Source organism: Oncorhynchus tshawytscha, linkage group LG27 (assembly GCF_018296145.1).
Source record: "Oncorhynchus tshawytscha isolate Ot180627B linkage group LG27, Otsh_v2.0, whole genome shotgun sequence".
Classification (NCBI taxonomy): domain Eukaryota; kingdom Metazoa; phylum Chordata; class Actinopteri; order Salmoniformes; family Salmonidae; genus Oncorhynchus; species Oncorhynchus tshawytscha.
The window spans coordinates 11,964,622-11,987,196 of record NC_056455.1 but is presented as its reverse complement, the minus strand read 5'-3'; the positions used below and the strand labels follow the sequence as shown (position 1 = coordinate 11,987,196).

Genomic DNA, 22,575 nt, shown 5'->3' with positions numbered 1-22,575 from the left:
CATATCAGTGTAACACACAACATTGGCAGGCAGCCCTGAGCTGGAGTAGAGAAACAACACATCTAGCAGATAACGGAATTATATAAGTATTAAAATATATTTTCACCAGTATATTACCGAATGTTAAGTAGTTAATCAATGTAGCTAATGGTGCTGCGATAGGTAACATTAACCCTCAACATTTCTTAGCTGGCACAAGCTAGTTAGCTCGGAGCTAGCTATATTTGATAATTATTGGAAAGTCTGGCAAGTGGTAGCTAGGTTTCTTATAACCATGTAGCTAGCTACTGTAATGTTAAATATCAATTGACAAACAGTTTGCTAACTCGACGTTAAAATATGTACATTCATTCATCATCATTTGATTTACAAGGCGAGCGAAAATCTATGTATAAACAGTCTGAAAATAGCTTCTTCAAACGTGGTGAAAAGACAAGCCCTATCAGTGTAATTTTGGTTACTTCGGGTAGCCGAGGGAACAAATTGCTCTTTAGGTACCCATTTCAACGGGTTGCAGATTGCACATCATCACTCACGAGTAAGTAGTCCTTACTGTGTGTGTGACGTTAGCTTGCTATGTGGTGTGATATGTAACATTTGGTAAACAAATCTTCTATTCTGATGTCTTTGCCCAATAGCAAAACAGCGAAGTCCATATGCATTGAACACTACAGGAGATGTTCTTGAAGACCCAGATGGAGATTCAAGGTATTGGTCATCATATTATGTCACCTACATAATGTTTCCATGTTTAGGTCTATATCACGATGGGGAAATAAACAACATCCCTTTGAATGGGGACTGTTAGCTTTCGAAAATCCTTCTCCGTATGTAGGATTTTCAGCCATTGCATTCGTCCGCATATGGCTCGGTGTAAACTACAATTCCGATGCTGTGTTTTAAGGTTTAAAAACGTCAATAATCATCGCTTTCGAAGCGGTTTTCAAAACGTATGCTGATATGCCCCCTATCTTTCAAATAAAAAAGATACACTTACTTTAGTAGTTTTACACAGATCCATACACTTTGTGTGCCCCCAGTTTTTGAACTACATTTCCTCCTCAGTTATCTTACACACAGGTGTTCGGAGCACGCTAGACAGCCAATTTGCACAGGTGGCGGCCAATGTCTTCCATCAACAAGCTCTGTAACATGGACATATGTCCGTGGGGGAAAACTAACCCAATAAAGGCCTGTAGTAACTTGAATAAAAAAGTATTTCTCACTGATAAGAGATACATTCCTTATGTTTCCAATATAGTACCTCAGGCAATGCTTGTTAATGTTTAAAGCAAGTGTTTGGGCGCTCAACAAAACTCCCCTAGTCAGAAGATACTATCATCATTATGTGCTAAAGTAGTTAGCATTTCTGAATTGAGTAGGGGACTGTGTGACACTGCACCAGCGTGACAGGCTTCAGCATATTCATCATACGTTTTGTTAACCAGTCAAGGTTTGGATATGTTCATATCAGAACAAAATTAGTCAACATTTGATTAAAACAATTGTGGCATGTGTGTTGGCTAGGGTCCTATTGGCTCTGGATCACCCAAGATGGCTAGGGTTGTATTTGTGCCCTCTTGCAAATGTGTCTGTGATATTACAGCATGGGTTCATGGCAATACACCCCTTATCTGTTGTTTGGAATATGTGATTATGAAAGTCACTCTATATGTATGTCAAATAAATGGATAGGTTACATGAGCTTTTTAACCTTGTTACATCAGTGCCTTTTGTTTAACATGTGGGCTTTTAAAGTGTTTGCTTTTTAATTTTCAAGTGACATTCAGATAATAAGAAATGGCTGGCATGCAAAATAGTGGCCACTAGATACAGATTTTTTAAAATAAACATTTCAGTCACTCATTTGAATTTAAAAGGAAGAATTTAACAAAAATACAGATGCCTACAATTGATAGGTACTCAAATAAAAGCTACAGGCCTATTTACATCAAGTTTGGCCTACTCTTTACCTATTTCAACCCATCTATGATATTAACATGGTAATTACTCTAGTAACTTGTTGTTACTTAGTTATTGCGTTGTTGTTGCATTTTAATGGAGTTGAGTTCACTAACAAAAAAAACTAATGTTGACTACTATGTAATTACAAAGCAAATGATAAATTACTTTGTAATAACATGTTCATAACATTGTTACTGGGTTAATTATAGCATTTGTACTCTGGTACAAGAGCAATGCATGGTGAAGCGTTACAACATTTTCTGTAATCAAATCTTTGGTACAAAAATGAGATCAATTTGCTTTAAAATATTTATTCAAGTCACTCTCAAGTGGTAATCTTGTTTAGCTTTGTTTGTGATGTCCTTCTGTTATGCACTCTGTTCAATTGTCTGCTGCATTTTTTTTCCTTTTGTTTGCGTTTTCTTTTTTTTTATGACCCTACTCCCATTTCAGAGAACAAACTCCATTAACTGATCAACAGTTGGTAGCAGGGTAAGACCAAGTCATTCTAAAACCACCTTTCCTTTGTTTACAACACCCTTGTCTTTATTCACTCCTTCCTTCCTCTTTTGTCTTGCATATATATATATATATATAATATATATACCTACGCCAACCTTAATCTCTGAAATTCCTGTTGAATTATTACAGATGGAATGATTCACTGGTCTATCTTGGTAAATCCTGCATTTCAATTAAGCCTTGTTAAGTGATTGCTCCAAAACCAGCGGACATAGATTCTTCAGTTCATTTAGCGTTGGAATCCACTTCATCTGATGATATTTGATTGTTGGGAAATCAATTCTGAATAGATACAGACTTCTTCTACATGGCTAAACCAAGCAGAGACATAATAACTTATTTCTCAGAACAAAAAAACATAGTCATGATTAAGATTGGATTAGAATCTGTCCCTTTTCGGTTGTCTGGTGTAATAATACCACCTAATGATGTTGATATAATTTGTATTGGATGATGGGGCCAGCCTACAGCATGAGCTATGTAAACCAGCATGAGTCTGTCACCTCCCCTTTACAAAGCCCTCACCTTCTCTGCCAGAGGGGGCTTATTCACTGTCGTCTCTCCTCTCCAAGTACTATTTACACCAGCTCCTCTCAAACTGTGATCTATCAATCAGGTTGCAGGCTGATCCATGTGGTTAACCTAACCCTCCTATCCATAGTCACACTATGGCTACCATTATAGGTTGATGGACGAAGCAATAAAACAAAGACAATGAAACCGAATTAGATATAATTGGCACTTTCTCAGATATCTTGTTGCTCTCCTCCCTTCCTGCTCTACTCTCAGCTGGTTTACTTAGGCCTTTTTCTCCTCTCTTTCTTCAATAAGGTTCTCTGACATCATCCTCGCCACTATCTTGGCCACCAAGTCTGATATGTGTGGGAAGAAGTTTGAGCTGAAGATAGACAATGTGCGTTTCGTTGGGCACCCCACCCTCCTCCAGCATCCTCACACCATTCAGGTAAGATACTTTTTTTGTGAATTTGTGATGGCCTGAGCATAAATACATATTCACCCGCAGAGATTCTCTGTCAGTCAGTCCAGCAGTACCATGAGATCTGAATAATGACTGTATATGAATGGATGGACAAAGCCATCAGTCACGTGACACAATTCATCCCTTTGTGAAGACTCAATAAAACATTTGAAGCCAAGGAATTCAGTTAATATGGCATCTCATGGATATATAACATGTACAGTTTGAGCTACTCCAGAAAGTGTCGTTGCAGGCTAGCTCAGTGCTGCTCCCTCTCAATGAATATATCAAGTTGAAGGCCTACCGGGGTACTGCAGGCTTCCATTAGTCATTTAGTAGATGCTCTTCTGCAGGGCGATTTACAGGAGCAGCTTGGGTTAAGTGCTTTGCTCAACGGCACATTGACAGATTTTTTACCTAGTTGGCTCGACCTTTTGGTTTTAAAATAATCAGTTCAAGGACATACATCTGGTGTAATATAATTAATTATTGGTACCATGCTTGTCTTAGAATATTTTCATTTATTTACACAAAGATTGACCACGAAGATTGACATTTTCCCAATTGCGATCGGCTTTGGCTTCATTGAGAGGGGGCAGTTCTTCTCCTCTCTATCTGAAACAGCAATTCTCCTTTGACTTCTAATTCCACTCTGAGACTGTGAATTCAGGTCACTCGCTCCATCTAGTGGAAGAAGTGCCTTACATCTGTGTTCCACAATCATTATTTGACATTTCACAGAAGTAAGATAGAATGGTTGAATATAAGGGGTGGGGGTGGAGAAATCATTTGGAGTGAAATTCTAGACAAATATTGAAATGGTTTGTAACGTATCTAACCTAAGTAGGTTGATGATAGGTACTATTTCATTCACTGGACTACATGTAGCCTGTTAGAGGGTTGAAATTAGTGTCCTGATGAACCTGATAACAAATTACTCAACTAGTGCAGTGAATCATTTGCTTTCCATAAAGACATGTATTTAATCCATGTGATTTGTATGCTGTTGACTGTATCCAAATGGCAATTTCTCATCAGTGTGATCCCCTAATAACCGAGCCTGAGCTGTATGTTAGAATCTTTACAAAATGGCCCTTTTCAGAAATTATACCAACAATTCATGAGCTATCGCTCTCATAGAATGTTATTTCAAAGCTTAATTGAATACCTACTGTAATAAACCAAGAGTGCAATTATATATTTATGTATTTTTGTAAATAAGATGTTGAAAATACCAGTATAAAAGGCACGAATAAAAGGAGCCATTTAAAGCTGTTTATTCTTGTCTAGAGAGCTTTGTCACAGGACTAACATGAATGTTTTCACTGTGTTGTTTATACGTTTCAATACATACAATAGCAAGTATTATGATTTAAATAGTGATGTGCAAAGCCATTGATCATAGAATGATTTAGAACATCTTATATCTATTATATTTATTATCTTATTTCTTTCTGTCCAGGTGTCCAAGACAGACCCCTCACCTAAGAGGGAGATGCCCACCATGATCCTGTTTAGTGTTGTGTTTGCTCTGAGGGTAAGAATGTAATTTTTATTTTATTTTCCATAAATAGCTTTTTCTTTCCTCTTGAATATAATTACTGTCATGTCAATAATATTCATCTTAATTTGATGAATAAGTGCTAATACTCAGGTTTTGGATTAGCTGAATGTTTTCCACATTATGTGCTTATTTTACAAACACCACATTCATTTGTGATAAATACATTTAGTCTAATTAAATAAAATAAATTGGCTGGTAATTTGGGTGGGTGAGGCCAGGTCAGGGAGAGTGCTTTCCCAGAAAGGGATGGGTCTCTTGGGGTGATAACATTCCAGCATGGGGTCTATCTGTGTTGGAAAGGAGGGTGAGAGCTGGGCGGGGGCAGTGGGCTCTGTTTAATCACTCTACCCAGCATGGCACTACCCTCCCCTGGGCATGACTCAGCCTGGCAGACTGCTGATTCACTGGAGGCTGCCTAGCCCTGCACAGCTGAGACTGGGCGGAATGTGCACAGTCATGTTCTAACCTCATATCTGCCCAGCAACCCACCCAGCCTGTCACTCACTGGCATTTTCCACAGCTCTGCGCCTAACATGACAATGCAGAAAATGATGTCCTGCACTTTTGACTTGTTTGTTTTTTATTTTGAAATATGAGTAATTTGTTTAAATACGCTATTGATTCATATTTTTATATTCATATAAGTAATGTCACTCAATGTCGGTTCACCCAAAATTATTTAACTGCAATAAATACAATTTGACATGAATGTATTGATAAAATATCAGATATATATTTTTTTATAGTATGCACATTTTTTAAATTAGCAGTATGGAACTAGGGCCATTTTACCACTCACATTTTTTAAATTAGCAGTTTGGAACTAGGGCCATTTTACCACTCACATTTTTAAAATTAGCAGTTTGGAACTAGGGCCATTTTACCACTCACATTTTTTAAATTAGCAGTATGGAACTAGGGCCATTTTACCACTCACATTTTTTAAATTAGCAGTTTGGAACTAGGGCCATTTTACCACTCACATTTTTTAAATTAGCAGTTTGGAACTAGGGGCATTTTACCACTCACATTTTAAAAATTAATAGTTTGGAACTAGGGGCATTTTACCACTCACATTTTAAAAATTAATAGTTTGGAACTAGGGCCATTTTACCACTCACATTTTTTAAATTAGCAGTTTGGAACTAGGGCCATTTTACCACTCACATTTTAAAAATTAATAGTTTGGAACTAGGGGCATTTTACCACTCACATTTTTATTAAGTTATTATTGAACTGACTTGCCGGACCATAGATTCCCTATTTGTTACAATTACAATGTAATAATTTAGTAGATGCTCACAATTTCAACCAATGTGTTGTAACCATTACAGATTTCTAATCATCTATAAACTAATAATAAAGTACTTTTTAGTAGTAAAAAAAGTAAGGGATATTTCATAGTCTCTGCATGCAGTTTGAAGGAAGTTGCTAACTAGCTCAAGCGCAATCGCTAACTAGTGTTAGCGCAATGATTGGAAGTCTATAAACTTCTAGTAAGCATTGGCTCACGAAACAACCTTTCATTTCCTTCATACTGGACGCAGAGACAGATGGTATCGACGAGTTCATCTGACTATGGGGAATTAGATAAATTGCCACAATCTCGAAGTATCACTTTAACCCAGTGTTGAAGTGTGATCAGTGTTCCAGTTGCTTTGCACCAGTGTCTCATAATGCCGTCTCTCTCTCCTGGCGCCTCTTACAGGCCAACGCCGACCCGTCCGTCATCAGCTGCATGCACAACCTGTCCCGGCGTATCGCCATCGCCCTGCAGCACGAGGAGCGCCGCTGCCAGTACCTCACCAGAGAGGCCAAGCTGATGCTGGCCGTGCAGGACGAGGTCACCAACATGACCGAGAGTGAGTCACATACTACATTACCCAAAACACACCACTCAGTGCTTGAGTCTAGTACCATAAAGTACCAGCCATTAAGTACCATAGACCATGAAGTACCTACTTTACTCTGATATAATTTTATAGAACAATGCATATAAGAAGATGGGGATGAGAGGTGTCTGTCAAAATCTTCACGCGACATGGATTTACAATGTCATGGAGAGGTCAATGTATGTGACTTGATTTTCTGTGTTTTCGTTCTTAGCTGATGGCAGCCCTCAGTCACCGTTCAGACAAATCCTTCCTAAATGCAAGCTTGCCAGGGACTTGAAAGAGGCATATGATAGGTTTGTAAAAACACCCTACAAAGTCATGTATTTGTGGATAGTTTCTTTGTTCTTACAGTGCAGGTGTAATAATAGAGTCTGTGTTGTGTGTCTAGCCTGTGTACAACAGGGGTGGTGAGGCTCCATATCAACAACTGGCTGGAGGTGAGCTTCTGTTTACCTCACAAGATCCACCGGGTAGGGGGCAACCACGTACCCCCAGAGGCTCTGGAGCGTAGCCTCAAGGCCATAAGGTGTGTATGTGTGTGAGGTTGTCCTTTTGTGAGCTACTGAACACTGTTTGAGACGTGTGGGTTACAAGTTGTAACTGACGGCAGAACTTTGTAGGCTTTCATTGTATGTGGACATTAGGTTGATCAGATCTGTGTTATGGAACGTTTTACAGTAATTATATACCGAGGCTGTGTGAGAGAGAACTCTTTGTGGTAACAGTTAGCTCTTGTGGCCTGCTTCTTTATGTGGAACTATTAACTGCATCTGGTGAGCAGCTCCACCAATAATTTCCTGTAGACCACAGCGCCACCTAATGGCATTCTTTATTTACTTCTTCTGCCTTTCACATGCTTATGTTTAGTCAGACCAATGTTAGTATCTTCATCTCAAATTGCTACTACAATTTTGCCCTTAGTAAAACATGCATTGGAACTTAAATATAAGCCATAGTGATAGCTATATATTATGAGTATTTTCCAAGAGAGAAAATGTTGTACATTTGTAGCAACAAAGGGGCGCTAAGTGTATTTCCATACACTTCACAGACTATATAGAATGTAACTAGTGATAATTAGTCATTAACATGGGCTCTGTGTTAAACGTATGTGTTGTTGTCCCCCAGGCCGTATCATGCTCTGCTGTTGCTGGACAGCGAGAAGGCTCTGCTTGCCCAGCTGCCTTTGGATTGCTCTCCTGCTCTGGTGCGCCTCATTAAGACCTGCTCTGCAGTCAAGAACCTGCAGCAGCTGGCACAGGATGCAGACCTGAACCTGCTACAGGTTGGTAGGAGCACCTTGCATCAGTACACACTAATACATGGGTATTTGATCGGGTTCAAATACATGGGTATTTGATTGTTTATTATTTTAATACTTATTTTCTGTGTATTTGAGTATTTTCAAATAATGTGGCTGAATAAAATACTTCTATTGGAAGTATGTAAATGTATTTCAAATCATTTCCTATAAATAGCCTACTATTTGAAAGCATTTTCAAACACTTTTTAAAAATGCCCAGATTTAATGCATAGGAGTGTATTTGAGTCAGTGTATTTCCAAATAAGTTCCAATATTCAACTACTTGTCTTTAAAAATAAAATATAAATACTTACTTCCAAATGTATTTGAAAGCAATTGAAATACCCTAAATAGTATTTGAAGCCAGGTTTAGTTGACATCGGCCCACTTTTGAACATATTTGATTGTAAGTTGCTGAACACTAACATGCTGCAATATAAATAATTGTCGATATAAAGAATAGCAAGTCATTACAAATTGTCCTCAATGTCACATCATATTGTTGGTGTCATAATGTTGCTGTTCTCATACTGCCATCTAGTGGGGTAAATTAGGAATCTTCTTTCTCTTCAGTAATATTTCATTTCTATACAGACAGGTTCTGTCCATGCCCAATAATGCATTTTCACAGTTACATTTTTGTTTCTGTTCGTTGTGTGCAGATCTTCCAGATTGCGGCTCACCTGGTGTACTGGGGAAAAGCCATCATAGTGTACCCTCTGTGTGAGAACAATGTCTACATGCTGTCCCCACACGCCAACATCAGCCTGTGAGTATCTGTGTGTGTGTGTGAGTGTTTGAACAGCTTTGTGCTCCCTTTCTCTCCTTCTCTCATTCCTGCCATGCCTCATTAACAGGGTGTGTGCTGAGAGTTGGCTAAACTAATGAACCAGACACTGTAATCTGTACATCCATTTTATCTTCTTCTTGCATAGGTACTCTCCATTGGCTGAGGCGTTTGGCCAGCAGTTCCCAGGTCATGACCTGCCTTCCATGCTGGCCAAGTTCTCCCTGCCCCTCTCACTGTCTGAGTTTAGGAACCCACTGGATGCGTCTGTGCAGGAGGTAGGTCTATTAGGAAATACACAAGCTCATTTTGACTAAAAGATAGCTTCCAGAAAGCTACTCGGTATATAATTGATACCTTAGAAATGCTGATGTCTGAAGCAGAAAGAGCGTCTGGGCTCTCTCTCAGACCCATCCTGGTTTGGCCGAGCTCTCTAAGCGAAGATGATAAATAATAAAAGACATCACATCAACTCCATCCTTCTCAACATCTATTATTCATGAGAACAGGACCAGAACACGCAGCTATTTCTTGGCTCTATTTTGGGCCAGTTTGGAACCTTTCTGTCTGAAACCGATGCGCCCAGTTACAGGGTGACACTTCTTCCAGTTCCACGTGTTCAGTTTTTTTCTTTGAGTGGTGCCTCTAACCCAGTGTGTCCCTTCTCCTTTCCCCTCCACCTCTGGCCAGGCCCAGCTGATCCAGATGGTGGTGTGGATGCTCCAGCGGCGCCTGCTGATCCAGCTCCATACCTATGTGTGTCTGCTGGTCCCCCCCAGTGAGGAGGAGCCAGGTCTGCTGCGGGACGAGGAGCTCCCCCTGGTGGCCCGGGTGGGGGGACGCAGCCTCAGCACGCCCAGCGCACTCAGCTTCGGATCTCCAAGTATGTGAACTTCCCCTTCAACCAGCTGTCTTGCACTCTGGGGATGAAGTGTTGATGAAGTACGCTCTGTTTTTATGTACTACCGTACCTGGTTAACCTGTTCAATTCCAGTTCAAAAGGGTTAACCTGCTACAGTTGTGCCTCTAGTCAGCTAATCATTAACCCCTGTCTGTCATTCCCTCTCCTCAATCAATGTCTGTTTCTCTCTCTCTCTCTCTGTCTCTCTCTGTCTCTCTCTCTGTCTCTCTGTGTGTGTGTGTAGCCAGCAGTGATGACATGACCCTGACCAGTCCCAGTATGGATAACTCCAGTGCAGAACTGCTTCCTGGTGGAGACTCTCCACTAAACAGGAGGATGACCGAGACGTTACTGGCCAGCCTGACAGAGCACGAGCGCCAGGTCATCCTCAATATCCCAGCTGCACAAAGTCCTGAAGACCTGCGCATGTTTGCCAGGTACAGTATGTCCCCTGCGCTTTACTAGTTGGCACCAAGGTGGGCTACTGTATTTTTAGTGGCGTAATGGCGACCTCTATTGTGTAACAGCCAGTATGACAGGTGGGCGGGTTCATTTTGAAGGACCGGGGCTGGAGGCTCTTGTGACTAGTATATCTTCAGAACAAACATACATCTGTCAGCTTGGTCTTGTGGGGAATTAAAGGATTTTTGTTCAAGGCTTTGAAAAAAAAAAAATAATTCTCATCCCGTCTTCATGTAAGAATATATGGGAAAAATAATGTTATTTTTCAGTTGTGTAACAATTGCTGAGTTGCAGAAGTGAGAAAAAGCTTGAAGGAAAATGCCAAAGCCCTAAGCAGTGAATCAATAGTGTGACTGCATAGTGTGCAGGATGCACTAATGTGATTACTGGCTCTAACAAGTGCTGCTTCATGCTAGATTTACTTAGCTAATGATTTGGTGAAGAATTTGCTTTAGTCTCATTTCTCTGCCTGTTGTGTGATGTTCCTTCCTTCTTTCCAGGCTGCTGCACTACTTCCGAGGGCACCATCACCTGGAGGAGATCATGTATAATGAAAACATGAGGCGATCTCAGCTGAAGACCCTCTTTGACAAATTCAGAAGTGTTCTGGTGGTCACCAACCATGAGGACCCTGTCATCTCCCTCTTCCAGTCTCCTCTGGAGTAGAGAGGTCTGTCATCTCCCTCTTCCACTCTCCTCTGGAGTAGAGAGGTCTGTCATCTCCCTCTTCCACTCTCCTCTGGAGTAGAGAGGTCTGTCATCTCCCTCTTCCACTCTCCTCTGGAGTAGAGAGGTCTGTCATCTCCCTCTTCCACTCTCCTCTGGAGTAGAGAGGTCTGTCATCTCCCTCTTCCACTCTCCTCTGGAGTAGAGAGGTCTGTCATCTCCCTCTTCCACTCTCCTCTGGAGTAGAGAGGTCTGTCATCTCCCTCTTCCACTCTCCTCTGGAGTAGAGAGGTCTGTCACCTCCCTCTTCCACTCTCCTCTGGAGTAGAGAGGTCTGTCACCTCCCTCTTCCACTCTCCTCTGGAGTAGAGAGGTCTGTCATCTTCCACTCTCCTCTGGAGTAGAGAGGTCTGTCATCTTCCACTCTCCTCTGGAGTAGAGGGTAGAGAGAGTAAACAGGTCTGTAATGAAGTGAAGGACCCTTTCTGAAATACCAGACGGACAGAATGATACGGACTGCTGCTGTACAAAGGCCTTATTATGGTGCTCATTGCTTCTAGCCAACTGTACTCATATCAATGCTACCCAAAACAATAAGATTTCTAAAAGAATAACTGTCTGCTCTGCTTGGGGGACTGGGAGTGAATGTATGTAGCTTTTAGATGATTTAATTTGTCCCTTTGTCTCTTAGATGTTTTACATTCAATGCCTTGTTTTCAATACTACATGATTGAATAACAGTGTGTGAAGAACTTTAGTGATACCTATAAATTGGGCAGTTTAAACACAGTACTCCTCGAGCCTTTCCATTTGGGGGATTCCCAAAAGTGCTAAATCATCTCCAACAAACACAATGTAGGAAAACAACCTTAATGCTCATTCCAGGCTGCAGGCAAGGCTGCCTCCCCCAGGAGTCTCAGTGGGAGGGAAAGAATGAATAGATGCCAAACATCAGACATGCTGTTTCTGCTTTGAGAGAAGGAGCACGACGTTCCAAACATCTGCGAAATCAATGATTCCAAGAGAACTTTTCCAGCAAGGATGTTTATTAATGAGAATGACTGGAATGGAAATTCTAGTTGCTTTGATAGCAGGGAGGGGAGGCTAGATCAAATATTTTACAGATGTTTGGAATGTAGTTTAATCATTTGTAGCATACAAATATGGCATATTCCATATCTGTGGGATTTGTGTTTGGGCAACAATGTGTGTATCTAAGTAGACGTAATTATATATTGAATCTGGATTCCCCTCAGAGCAAACATTTTGGCTTTGGGTATTTTGCAATGATTTCCCCATAGCTAGATCAAATTACTGAAATAGCTCATAGCTGACATTTTTTCACTTGCATTATGTCTGTAAAAACAACAAGTATATACTCATCATGGTTTGATACAATTCCAAAAATATTCCCAGTTTCAACTCTGTCCTGTGTCACCATCACATACGTCCACTGAGGAGGACGCAAAGTCTGATATCACATTGTTGGCCAGTTAGTGAATCTGTGTCTCTGCCTGTTTGTTCACTACACTCACACAGTGGTGACCAGACCTCGCTGAGGCCTGGCTCTTGCGGTCCTATCTGGGTGTCCCTCTCCAGCCACACCTCTGGGTCTGAGGCAAGGTCTCTCCGGTCGAAGCAGCGTGGTATGTCCAGGGCCTGGCACAGCTTTGAGGGACCATTGCATAGCTCTTTGTCCTTCAGGGGCCGGGCACCCTCCCTCCGCCTGGTTGTCCGCAGCTGCTTCATCAGAGGCAGGCCATTTAGAGGCCCCAGAGCCCGCAGAAGCACAGCAGCACCCTCCCCTAAAGAGAACACACACACAGGGAACGATAGAGTGGAGCCATATTATCTCCTTCCTTTGCCCTTTCTCCAGTGTGAATGAATGGATAATAACATGGTGCAACATATAATATAACGTCTTCAATAATGAGAAACAGTTGAAAAAAAGAGAACTATGGCCTAATGAAAGTAACATGGGGGAGCCTGGGAGATGCAACACTACTTAGTCTCTAATGAGGTGATTTTCCTACAGATAAGGCCAACACACTGAACTTTACTGCGTGTGGTTTTAATGGCAGTTTGGTTTATTACTGGTGGTTTGTTCCACTGCCTTCAGGGTAAGCCTGGCTGTTGTACTGTTTTGTTGTATGGTCTTACCTTGACTGGAAACATTTATAGAGGTAGATGCCGTAGATGGGGTACACATAGATGGTGCCAGGTTTCATAAACATCGCTGTGTTCCTCTCAGTACATTTTCCCCCAGCAGAGTGAGAGGCTTTGTCCTCTCCTCCCAGGTAGGCCTCAGTCTCCACCACCCTCCCTCTCAGCTCAGTGCCATCTGCACTCCGACGCACCAATACCTTGCAGCACAAACAAGGGATGGCCTAAATAAAGACTTTATTTCATGTGTGTCCTCAGTGGGTATGTCTTCAGTAGGAACTTGAGCTATTGTTGTCTCTGAAGAGAACTAGACTACATGTGTGGGGTCACAATAAGCCCTGCTGATGGTGTATGTGTGCCAATGACTGTGCAACTGCTAGCTGGACTCCAATGTTGATACAGGAATACACAACACACATTTTAACTACCATGTTTAGCTAGATCATTCAACTCAAGAGGTGAACAAATTATTGTCTATGAACAATGACAAGCCACCAGGGTCTGACAATCTAGATGGAAAATGACTGAGGATAATAGCAGATGATATTGCCACATCTTCAATTTAAACCTACTGCGTGTGCCCTCAGGCCTGGAGGGAAGCTAAAGTCATTCCGCTACCCAAGTACAGTAAAGCTCCTTTACTGGCTCAAATAGCCGACCAATCAGCCTGTTACCAACCCTTAGTAAACTTCTGGAAAAAATTGTGTTTGACCACACAATGCTATTTTACAGTAAACAAATTGACAACAGAATTTCAGCATGCTTATAGGGAAGGACACTCAATAAGCACAACACTTACACAAATGACAGATGATTGGCTGAGAGAAATTGTTGATAAAATGACTGTGGGCCCTGTCTTGTTAGACTTCAGTGCAGCTTTTGACATTATCAATCAATGTCTGCTGCTGGAAAAACTTGTGTTATGGCTTTACACCCCCTGCTATAATGTGGATAAAGAGTTACTTGTCTTAATTGAATTGCCTATAGAATATCATCCAGTTAGAATCAGGAATTCCCCAGGGTAACTGTTTATGCCCCTTGATGTTTGAAATTTTTACTAACGACATGCCACTGACTGAGTAAAGCCAGAGTTTCTATGTATGCGGATGACTCAACACTATACACGTCAGCTACTACAGCAACTGAAATGAATGCAACACTCAACCAAGAGCTGCAGATAGTTTCAGAGTTGGTGGCAAGGAATAAGTTAGCCCTAAATATTTCTAACACTAAAAGCATTGTATCTGGAACAAAACACTCACTAAACCCTAAACCTCAACTAAATATTGTAATAAATAATGTGGAAATTGAGCAAGTTGAGATGACTAAACTGATTGGAGTAACAATAGATTGTAAACTGTCATGGTCAAGACATATTGATGCAGTAGTAGCTAAGATGGGGAGAAGTCTGTCTATAATAAAGTGATGCTCTGCCTTCTTAACAACACTATTAACAAGGCAGGTCCTACAGGCCCTAGTTTTGTCCCACCTTGACTACTGTTCAGTCTTGTGGTCAGGTGCCACAAAAAAAGGACTTAGGAAAATTGCAATTGGCTCAGAACAGGACAGCATGACTGTCCCTTGGATGTACAGTTGAAGTCGGAAGTTTACATACACTTAGATTGGAGTCATTAAAACTTTTTTTCAACCACTTCACAAATTTCTTAACAAACTATAGTTTTGGCAAGTCGGTTAGGACATCTACTTTGTGCATGACACAAGCAATTTTTCCAACAATTGTTTACAGACAGATTATTTCACTGTATCACAATTAATAGTATGCAAGTATAAATGCCATGGGACCACGCAGCCATCATACCGCTCAGGAAGGAGATGCGTTCTGTCTCCTAGAAATTAGCGATTTGCGAAAAGTGCAAATCAATCCCAGAACAACAGCAAAGGACCTTATGAAGATGCTGTAGGAAACGGGTACAAAAGTATCAATATCCGCAGTAAAGCGAGTCCTATATCGACATAACCTGAAAGGCCACTCAGCAAGGAAGAATCCACTACTCCAAAACCGCCATAAAAATGCCAGACAGTTTGCAACTGCACATGGGGACAAAGATTGTACTTTTTGGAGAAATGTCCTCTGGTCTGATGAAACAAAAATTGAACTGTTTGGCCATAATGACCATCGTTATGTTTTGAGAAAAAGGGGGATGCTTGCAAGCCGAAGAACACCATCCCAACCGTGAAGCATGGGGGTGACAGCATCATGTTGTGGGGGTGCTTTGCTGCAGGAGGGACTGGTGAACTTCACAAAATAGGTGGCATCATGAGAAAGGAAAATTATGTGGATATATTAAAGCAACATCTCAAGAAGTTAATGCTTGGTTGCAAATGGGTCTTCCAAATGGACAATGACCCCAAGCATAATTCCAAAGTTGTGGCAAAATGGCGTAAGGACAATAGAGTCAAGGTATTGGAGTGGCCATCACAAAGCCCTGACCTCAATCCTATAGAAAATTGGCAGACCTGAAAAAGTGTGTGCGAGCAAGGAGGCCTACAAACCTGACTCCGTTACACTAGCTCTGTCAGGAGGAATGGGCCAGTATTCACCCAACTTATTGTGGAAAGCTTGTGGAAGGCTACCCAAAACGTTTGACCCATGTTAAACTATTTAAAGGCAATGCTACCAAATACTAATTGAGTGTATGTAAACTTCTGACCCACTGGGAATGTGATAAAAGCTGAAATAAATCATTCTCTCTACCATTATTCTGACATTTCACATTCTTAAAATAAAGTGGTGATCCTAACTAACCTAAGACAGGTAGTTTTTACTAGGATTAAATGTCAGGAATTGTGAAAAACTGAGTTTAAATGTAGTTGACTAAGGTGTATGTAAACGTCCGACTTCAACTGTACACAGAGAGCTAATATTAATAACATGCATGTCAATCTCTCCTGGCTGAAAGTGGAGGAGAGATTGACTTCATCACTACCTTTATTTATGAGAGGTATTGACATGTTGAATGCACCGAGCTGTCTGTCTAAACTATTGGCACACAGCTCGGACACCCATGCATACCCAAAGAGGTCTCTTCACAGTCCCCAAGTCCAGAACAGACTACGGGAGGCACACAGTACTACATAGCCATGACTACATGGAACTCTATTCCACATTAAGTAACTGACGCAAGCAGTAAAATTAGATTTAAAAAACACCTTAAGGAACAGCGGGGACTGTGAAGCAACACAAACATTGGCACAGACACATGCATACACACACGATAACATACATACACATGGATTTAGTACTATAGATATGTGGTAGTGGTGGAGTAGGGGCCTGAGGGCACACAGCGTGTTGTAAAATCTGTGAATGTATTGCAAGAGTAATGGGATCCATAATAAATACAAAATCAACAGAGGCCATGAGACTCCACTGAGAAGGCATTTAGTATAGATGGAGCTGGGGGGGACAAAGTAGTATAAAATTAGGTTCATGTGAGAAGGAAAATTTTTTTTTTCTACAAGATAAGTCCTCTCCCATCAGTTGTTTGGATCTGTCAGCACCAACTACTCAGAGTCAGAGTTTCTTTCAGTGCTGTTGAAAGAAGTCCCCATTGAGGAGAGCAATTATTTCAGCATTGAGCAAAGGACTGTTCACAAACCACACAGTGTTCTGAGGCAGTGTGTGCTGGAAGTTTGGTGGAATGCATGATCACACCGGGGGGAACCAAGCTTCTCTGACAATTAACAACCAGCCCGGAAGCCTTGCCACATGATAATGGCTTTCATACTTTTTATTACAGCCTTCCTGTAAACTGGTCCAGACATAATTTAATTAAACACAAACATGCACAGGATTCAGCCACTGGAGGGCTTAAAAAGAAGCAACGTGCAAAGCAGTCATGGCTAAGATTATTAATAGTCACTCTGCATACACAAGCACTTCCTGGCTTTGAAATTTGATGGTTGTTTGAATGCAAGCAGTGTTTCTGTTCAGGATTAAAATAGATGACCTTTCCAATTCTTAGTTGCAACAATAATCCTTAGAGGTGACTACAGATTGTTACACCAGGTATTCATTTTTTTGTTCCATGAAGTAATCCTACCATCTTGTCTATTTCAAGTCTTCTCTCATTGATTGAGACAGGTGTCTGTCCTTCATGACACGAGCACCTTGGGGTGGACACCCACCAGTCTCGATCAATGAGAAAATACTTGAAATAGACAAGATGGCGGCGTACAAATTGTTGGATTACTTCACGGAGCAAAAAAAGTTCAATCACATTATCTGGTGTAACAATCTGTAGCTATATCAGAGGTAGACATTAGTCCACAAAGAGCCCCCTTCCCATCACGGGGGCTGCCCTAGTCATAGGCCTACCTACTGTGTTATAATCTGTATCTGATCAAGGGTTATTCAACAGTGGTTTGGGTTAAAATTATGTTTGATTCTAGGGAACGTATTTTGCCCAGGAATGGTTTAGCCAAACTTATACAGGGCTGGTTGAAGAACTCTTCTCCAAGCCTTTGTGGGTCCCCCTCCTTGGAGAAGTACTGACTCTTCACTGTCCCTGGTCTGACATCATCAACATCCCCGCTCTCATGGTCATGGACGGTAGACCTCACCTTCCTCAGTGACACGCCCCTTTTTACTTGGCCCTCGGGCTCAGGTACGCCCCGCCTTATCTCAGCTCACTGGTCACCATAGCAGCACGCGCTCCAGCAGGTATATCTCACTGGTCACCCCCAAAGCCAATTCCTCCTGTGGTCGTCTTTCCTTCCAGTTCTCTGCTCCCCATGACTGGAACGAATTGCAAAAATCTCTGAAGCTGGAGACTCACATCTCCCTCACTAGCTTTAAGCACCAGCTGTCAGAGCAGTTTACAGATCACTGCACCTGTACATAGCCCATCTGTAAACAGCCCATCTATCTATCTACCTACCTCATCCCCATACTGGTATTTATTTATTTTGCTCCTTTGCACCCCAGTATCTCTACTTGCACATTCATCTTCTGCCGATCTACCATTCCAGTGTTTAATTGCTAAATTGTAATTACTTCGCCACCATGGCCTATTTATTTCCTTAACTTACCTCATTTGCACTCACTGTATAGACTTTTTGTTTTCTTTTGTTCTACAGTATTATTGACTATGTTTTGTTTATTCCATGTGTAACTTTGTGTTGTTGTATGTGTCGAATTGCTATGCTTTATCTTGGCCAGGTCGCAGTTGCAAATGAGAACTTGTTCTCAACTAGCCTACCTGGTTAAATAAAATAAAGGTGAAATAAAAAAAACGGATACTTGTGTCCTCTTTCGCCCTGACATGCTACATTGCTTGATGTACCTGAGCTTGTAATCGAGTTAAAATAGCTACCTAGCCAGAGATACGTAGAACTCTTTCATCTGTGACCTAGCTTGTTAAACTAGACATGTTTTCGTGCCTATAAGGTTAAACGCATTAGCTAGCTAGTATTTTTGTTTTGTTGCAACGATGTAGGTTTGTTGAGGCACATTTATGTTAGCCAGAACATACAGGCCTATTCAGTATGCAACATCAATAATGTCCGTTTCCTATGTATTAATCTGAAATTGGGTTTGCACCCACAAATGATTTGTTATCGGAAATATTTGTCAAAAGCCGGTTTGGCTTGCTAGTTAGCTAGCTGTATCGCGTGTGATACTGGGGCTTCTGCTGAGTTGATAACTAAATGGGAAGGTGGTAATTACCAGTTGTGAACTCGTAAATTCTAGTTGGGTGCATTCAACTTCTTAAGAAACGCCGATTGGCTCATGTCAACCATCGACAAAAAGTACAGCTATCATGCTCGCAAGCAAATTATAGTGTTAAAAAAAACACATTAATAGATTACTTTCTATAAATACTATTTTGTTGTTGCATTTTACTGCCGAAAATGCTGTTATTGAGACCATTTCCTTAATATGACGTCAGAGTTCAGCATGTGTGAGAAATCGGAGCTTGGAGATGGTACACGAGTTTACCGCTGGTAATTACCAGTTGGAGGTTCGTTCAACTGGATTTTTACCAGTGTGGTAAATACCAGATGCCCACTTGGTTATAAACGCAGCATTTTCTTATTTTGACTCCTGTTAAAGGGACCACACACATCAGATTAACAAATTCAATCCAAAAATGTGCTCTCTTATATAGATCATTTAATTTATGTGAAGTAAATTATGTGATTGAATGGAGGGGGAAAATATGTTCTAATTTCCACTTATTTTTCCTATTCTACTTCTTTATTTTCTTTTTTTCTCTCACATCAACTCACAAAAGAAAATCACTATTTTGGCTACCTTACCTACATTAACAAGTGGTTGTGCAATTTTACATTGTAAATCTATGCTTACAGGCACAGCAGATCATTGTCACTTACAGGGGACCTATAGGGGATGTTTCAAATTAGTCACTTGACTTTTGTCAAGGATGATTGTTGAGTTTCCCTTCACAATTTCTCTTTGTTCACAGTGAATACCTTCCAGCTGTGTTGCTTGGACTGCCAGCGAGACTCAAAGCAGGTGACTGGGGGGATGGATTCACAGTGACATCAGATTGTGTCAGCTACCTGCTATTTTATGAATATTTTGTCTTGGCCATGTCTGAATGAGAATATGTCTGTTAGCTGATCCTGATAAGGTAATGGCCTTTGTCTGGTTACGTTCATAACATTCATAGTTATTGACCCATGCCAAAGTTATTTCAACTTTTTGTTGTGGTTTGCTGAACACATTCCATGGATTTCACTTCACATTTGCACATGTTTAGAGCATCTGGATGGCTCCCTAGAGATGGCATTTCACTTTGCTACTCTCAATTTGTTTTTGTTTTGTATTATCTCAATCTAAACATTACAAAACATGAAGATAAAAATCCTAATATTGAGTTGTACAATCTCAAAGGGGAATTTCGTACTGCATGTCGTAGACCTGGGTCCACTCTTTCCTCTTTCTGCCTTCTCATTTGACACAACTTCATTAGGAAAATAGTGCTGGTTTAATAAGCGGATATAAATAGTTCTGATGTCCTCGTGCCTGCCCGCCCGTGCCCAGGAAGAGGGCTGTCTGCACCAGGCAGCTTGGCCCCAGGCTGTGTTGACCAATGTGCCAGTCTGGCCGTCTATAACAGAATGTGACACGAGCGTGAACACAGCATGGCACACTGGGAATGAAGAACAGTACAGAAGTCTGTCCATTATCCTCGTGTTTAAAATGTTTTTGTGACACAACAGTTTAGGAAGCCTTTCAGAGGTAGTGATATGAAATGAGCTGTTATTTTTGAATATGCCATGGCATTTCATAGTCAGGCGGTATGGCGTCCCAGCAAAATAAATAGTGGAGGTACACCATACTGCTACAACATGAGCCTATGACATAATTCAAACCAAATGTCAACAGAACTGTATGCTATTACACCCCTTTTTTATCACGGAAGTCAGAGGCATGAAAAATGAGGGAATGGACTTGAAAACGTGTGGTAGCCTATAGCCTACGCTCCAAAATGCGATGTGGTTTGATGAGAACACGACATTTTGGCAAGGCAGAGATGAGTGGGCGACACCGACACACGCACGGACAGCAGTGGAGGCATACATTCTGGCCTAATGACAATCACCAAAATATCATCACACTTTTTGGTCTTTTATGTAATAGATGTCTCTTCCATTTCACCACTGTTTGGAGGCTGGAAATATGTTGCAAGTGAATGAACGTGCGCTGGTAGCCTAGTAAAGGAGCCCTTTGAAGTGATGATTCGACAATCAGATGAAAACACCATTTATGCCACAATAAAAGGTTTATACATTTGGATTGATTCATCTTTATGAATAGGCCCACAGAGATCCTATTGAATTAATAGGGATTCTATATGTAATTCTATGATTAGCTCCATAAAATGTTTGGTACAGGCCTATGAGTTCCAGTACTGGGAAGAAATGAATTCCACTTTCAGCCTACCTCCCACTTTCAGTATTACTCACTGAAAACTGCCTGCAATAACAACAATTGTAGAAAATAGAAACAGCAGATGATTTGAGAAAGATGTGGTGCTTCAGTATTATGATGCAGGGTCACTTTCCACTCCCGTTTTGGATTTCACATTCTTCTAGGACTAAACTTTGCAGGATGAGAGTGGGCCCCATGTTGGCCAGGTTTGCTTGACATTGTGTGATAGTTAGTAACTCTGATGGAATTGACAGACTTTGGGGTTTCTATTTTTATTTAATTTTTTAAATTGAATTTTACCCCTTTTTCTCCCCAATTTCGTGATATCCAATTGTTTAGTAGCTATCTTGTCTCATCGCTACAACTCCCGTACGGGCTCGGGAGAGACGAAGGTTGAAAGTCATGCGTCCTCCAATACACAACCCAACCAAGCCGCACTGCTTCTTAACACAGCGCTTTGGGGTTTCTAGCTTGGTCCCCTATGCCTCTTCCTGCTGTACGGTTCTGTCATCAGCACCAGCCAGACCCTGCTCCCAGCCGCCTGGTCTACCACCTTCTCCTCCTGCTCCCCGAAGACAGCCTGCTCAGCTGCTCTAAACCAGCACAGGAACACAGGAGTAGAGGGGAACATTGTGGAGCCTGTGTCCCATGGTTCAGTGACAGGCCCGTCTGAAGCCTTTCCAAGGCAGGCCTCTTGCACTTAAGGGAGAGGGAAGTGGTCGCAGTCTGTTACCAAGCAACAGGCTGCTAGGATCAAGCTGGAGAAGAGGGAGAGAAGACCCAGAGCTGAATGCGGTCACTGCACCTCCTAGAAAACAAGTCCATTTAAATCAGTTGTCAATCAACTGTCAGGCCCATCATCTGTAGTGAGGCTGATAGACTGGGAGATGTGGAGATGTGTGGCCTTAAGGACTAGGTTTATTTACGCTAGCCCATATCGTAGTTGATCAAATTATGGGAGTTAAGTGATCTTGGACTAGCAGTGTATGTTCTTTATTACATCTTTCCTCATATTAAGGCTGGCCTTTCTCTCTAGTTTTGGTCTGTTGCCACTCCTGAGAAAAGATGATACTGTATATTTCAATCGGAGAAATGCGATGCATGGTTGGGTGGTGATGTACTAACTGCTGATCTCTGCACCCCAGCAGTGCCCCCCTGTGTGGATCAGTCAGTCAGTCAAATGTTTTGGAGGCCTGCCAGAGACAGCAGTGTGCTTGTGGAGTGGTGGTCTTATGTGTAAGCATGGCAGAAATAGGTGAAGGGCATACAGGAAGTTGCCAGTGGGGGTAAGTTGATATCAGTAACTTAAGGATGGCATAAACATTCCCAGATCTAATATTTGCATGGCTCGTTTTTATGATGTCATGGCAGCTGTCCTGTAGTACTTTTATCACTTGCTCTTGTGTGACCAAGTGATCAAATTGTCCAGAGTTAGAAGATATGTGGA

At 41.4% G+C, this 22,575-nt stretch overlaps 1 protein-coding gene and 1 pseudogene across 2 annotated transcripts; one reads left to right on the top strand and one right to left on the bottom strand.

Annotated features, from left to right (window-relative positions):
- LOC112226103 (GATOR complex protein NPRL3-like) lies at nt 1-11,181 on the top strand. 2 transcript variants are annotated; one of them, XM_042307335.1, is made up of 14 exons: nt 2-538; nt 639-708; nt 2,419-2,457; nt 3,319-3,451; nt 4,929-5,003; nt 6,739-6,892; nt 7,137-7,218; nt 7,314-7,451; nt 8,054-8,210; nt 8,891-8,997; nt 9,164-9,293; nt 9,706-9,898; nt 10,161-10,353; nt 10,879-11,181. In XM_042307335.1, exons 1-14 carry the CDS (start codon nt 340-342, stop codon nt 11,042-11,044), a joined length of 1,836 nt encoding a protein of 611 aa, XP_042163269.1. In that variant the 5' UTR covers nt 2-339; the 3' UTR covers nt 11,045-11,181. The 2 variants fall into 2 exon arrangements, with proteins under 2 accessions (XP_042163270.1, XP_042163269.1); XM_042307336.1 differs by lacking the exon at nt 2,419-2,457 and having other exon boundaries at nt 1-538.
- Nucleotides 11,182-11,375: 194 nt separating this feature from the next.
- LOC112225742 lies at nt 11,376-21,759 on the bottom strand (annotated as a pseudogene).
- Between the last annotated feature and the right edge of the window lie 816 nt (nt 21,760-22,575).

Coding starts and splice junctions, on each gene's coding strand:
- LOC112226103 (XM_042307335.1), top strand. CDS start 340: ATGTACATTCATTCATCATCATTTGATTTACAAGGCGAGCGAAAATCT. Junction 5,004..6,738: donor GTGTTGTGTTTGCTCTGAGG/GTAAGAATGTAA, acceptor CGCCTCTTACAG/GCCAACGCCGACCCGTCCGT. Junction 10,354..10,878: donor GACCTGCGCATGTTTGCCAG/GTACAGTATGTC, acceptor CCTTCTTTCCAG/GCTGCTGCACTACTTCCGAG.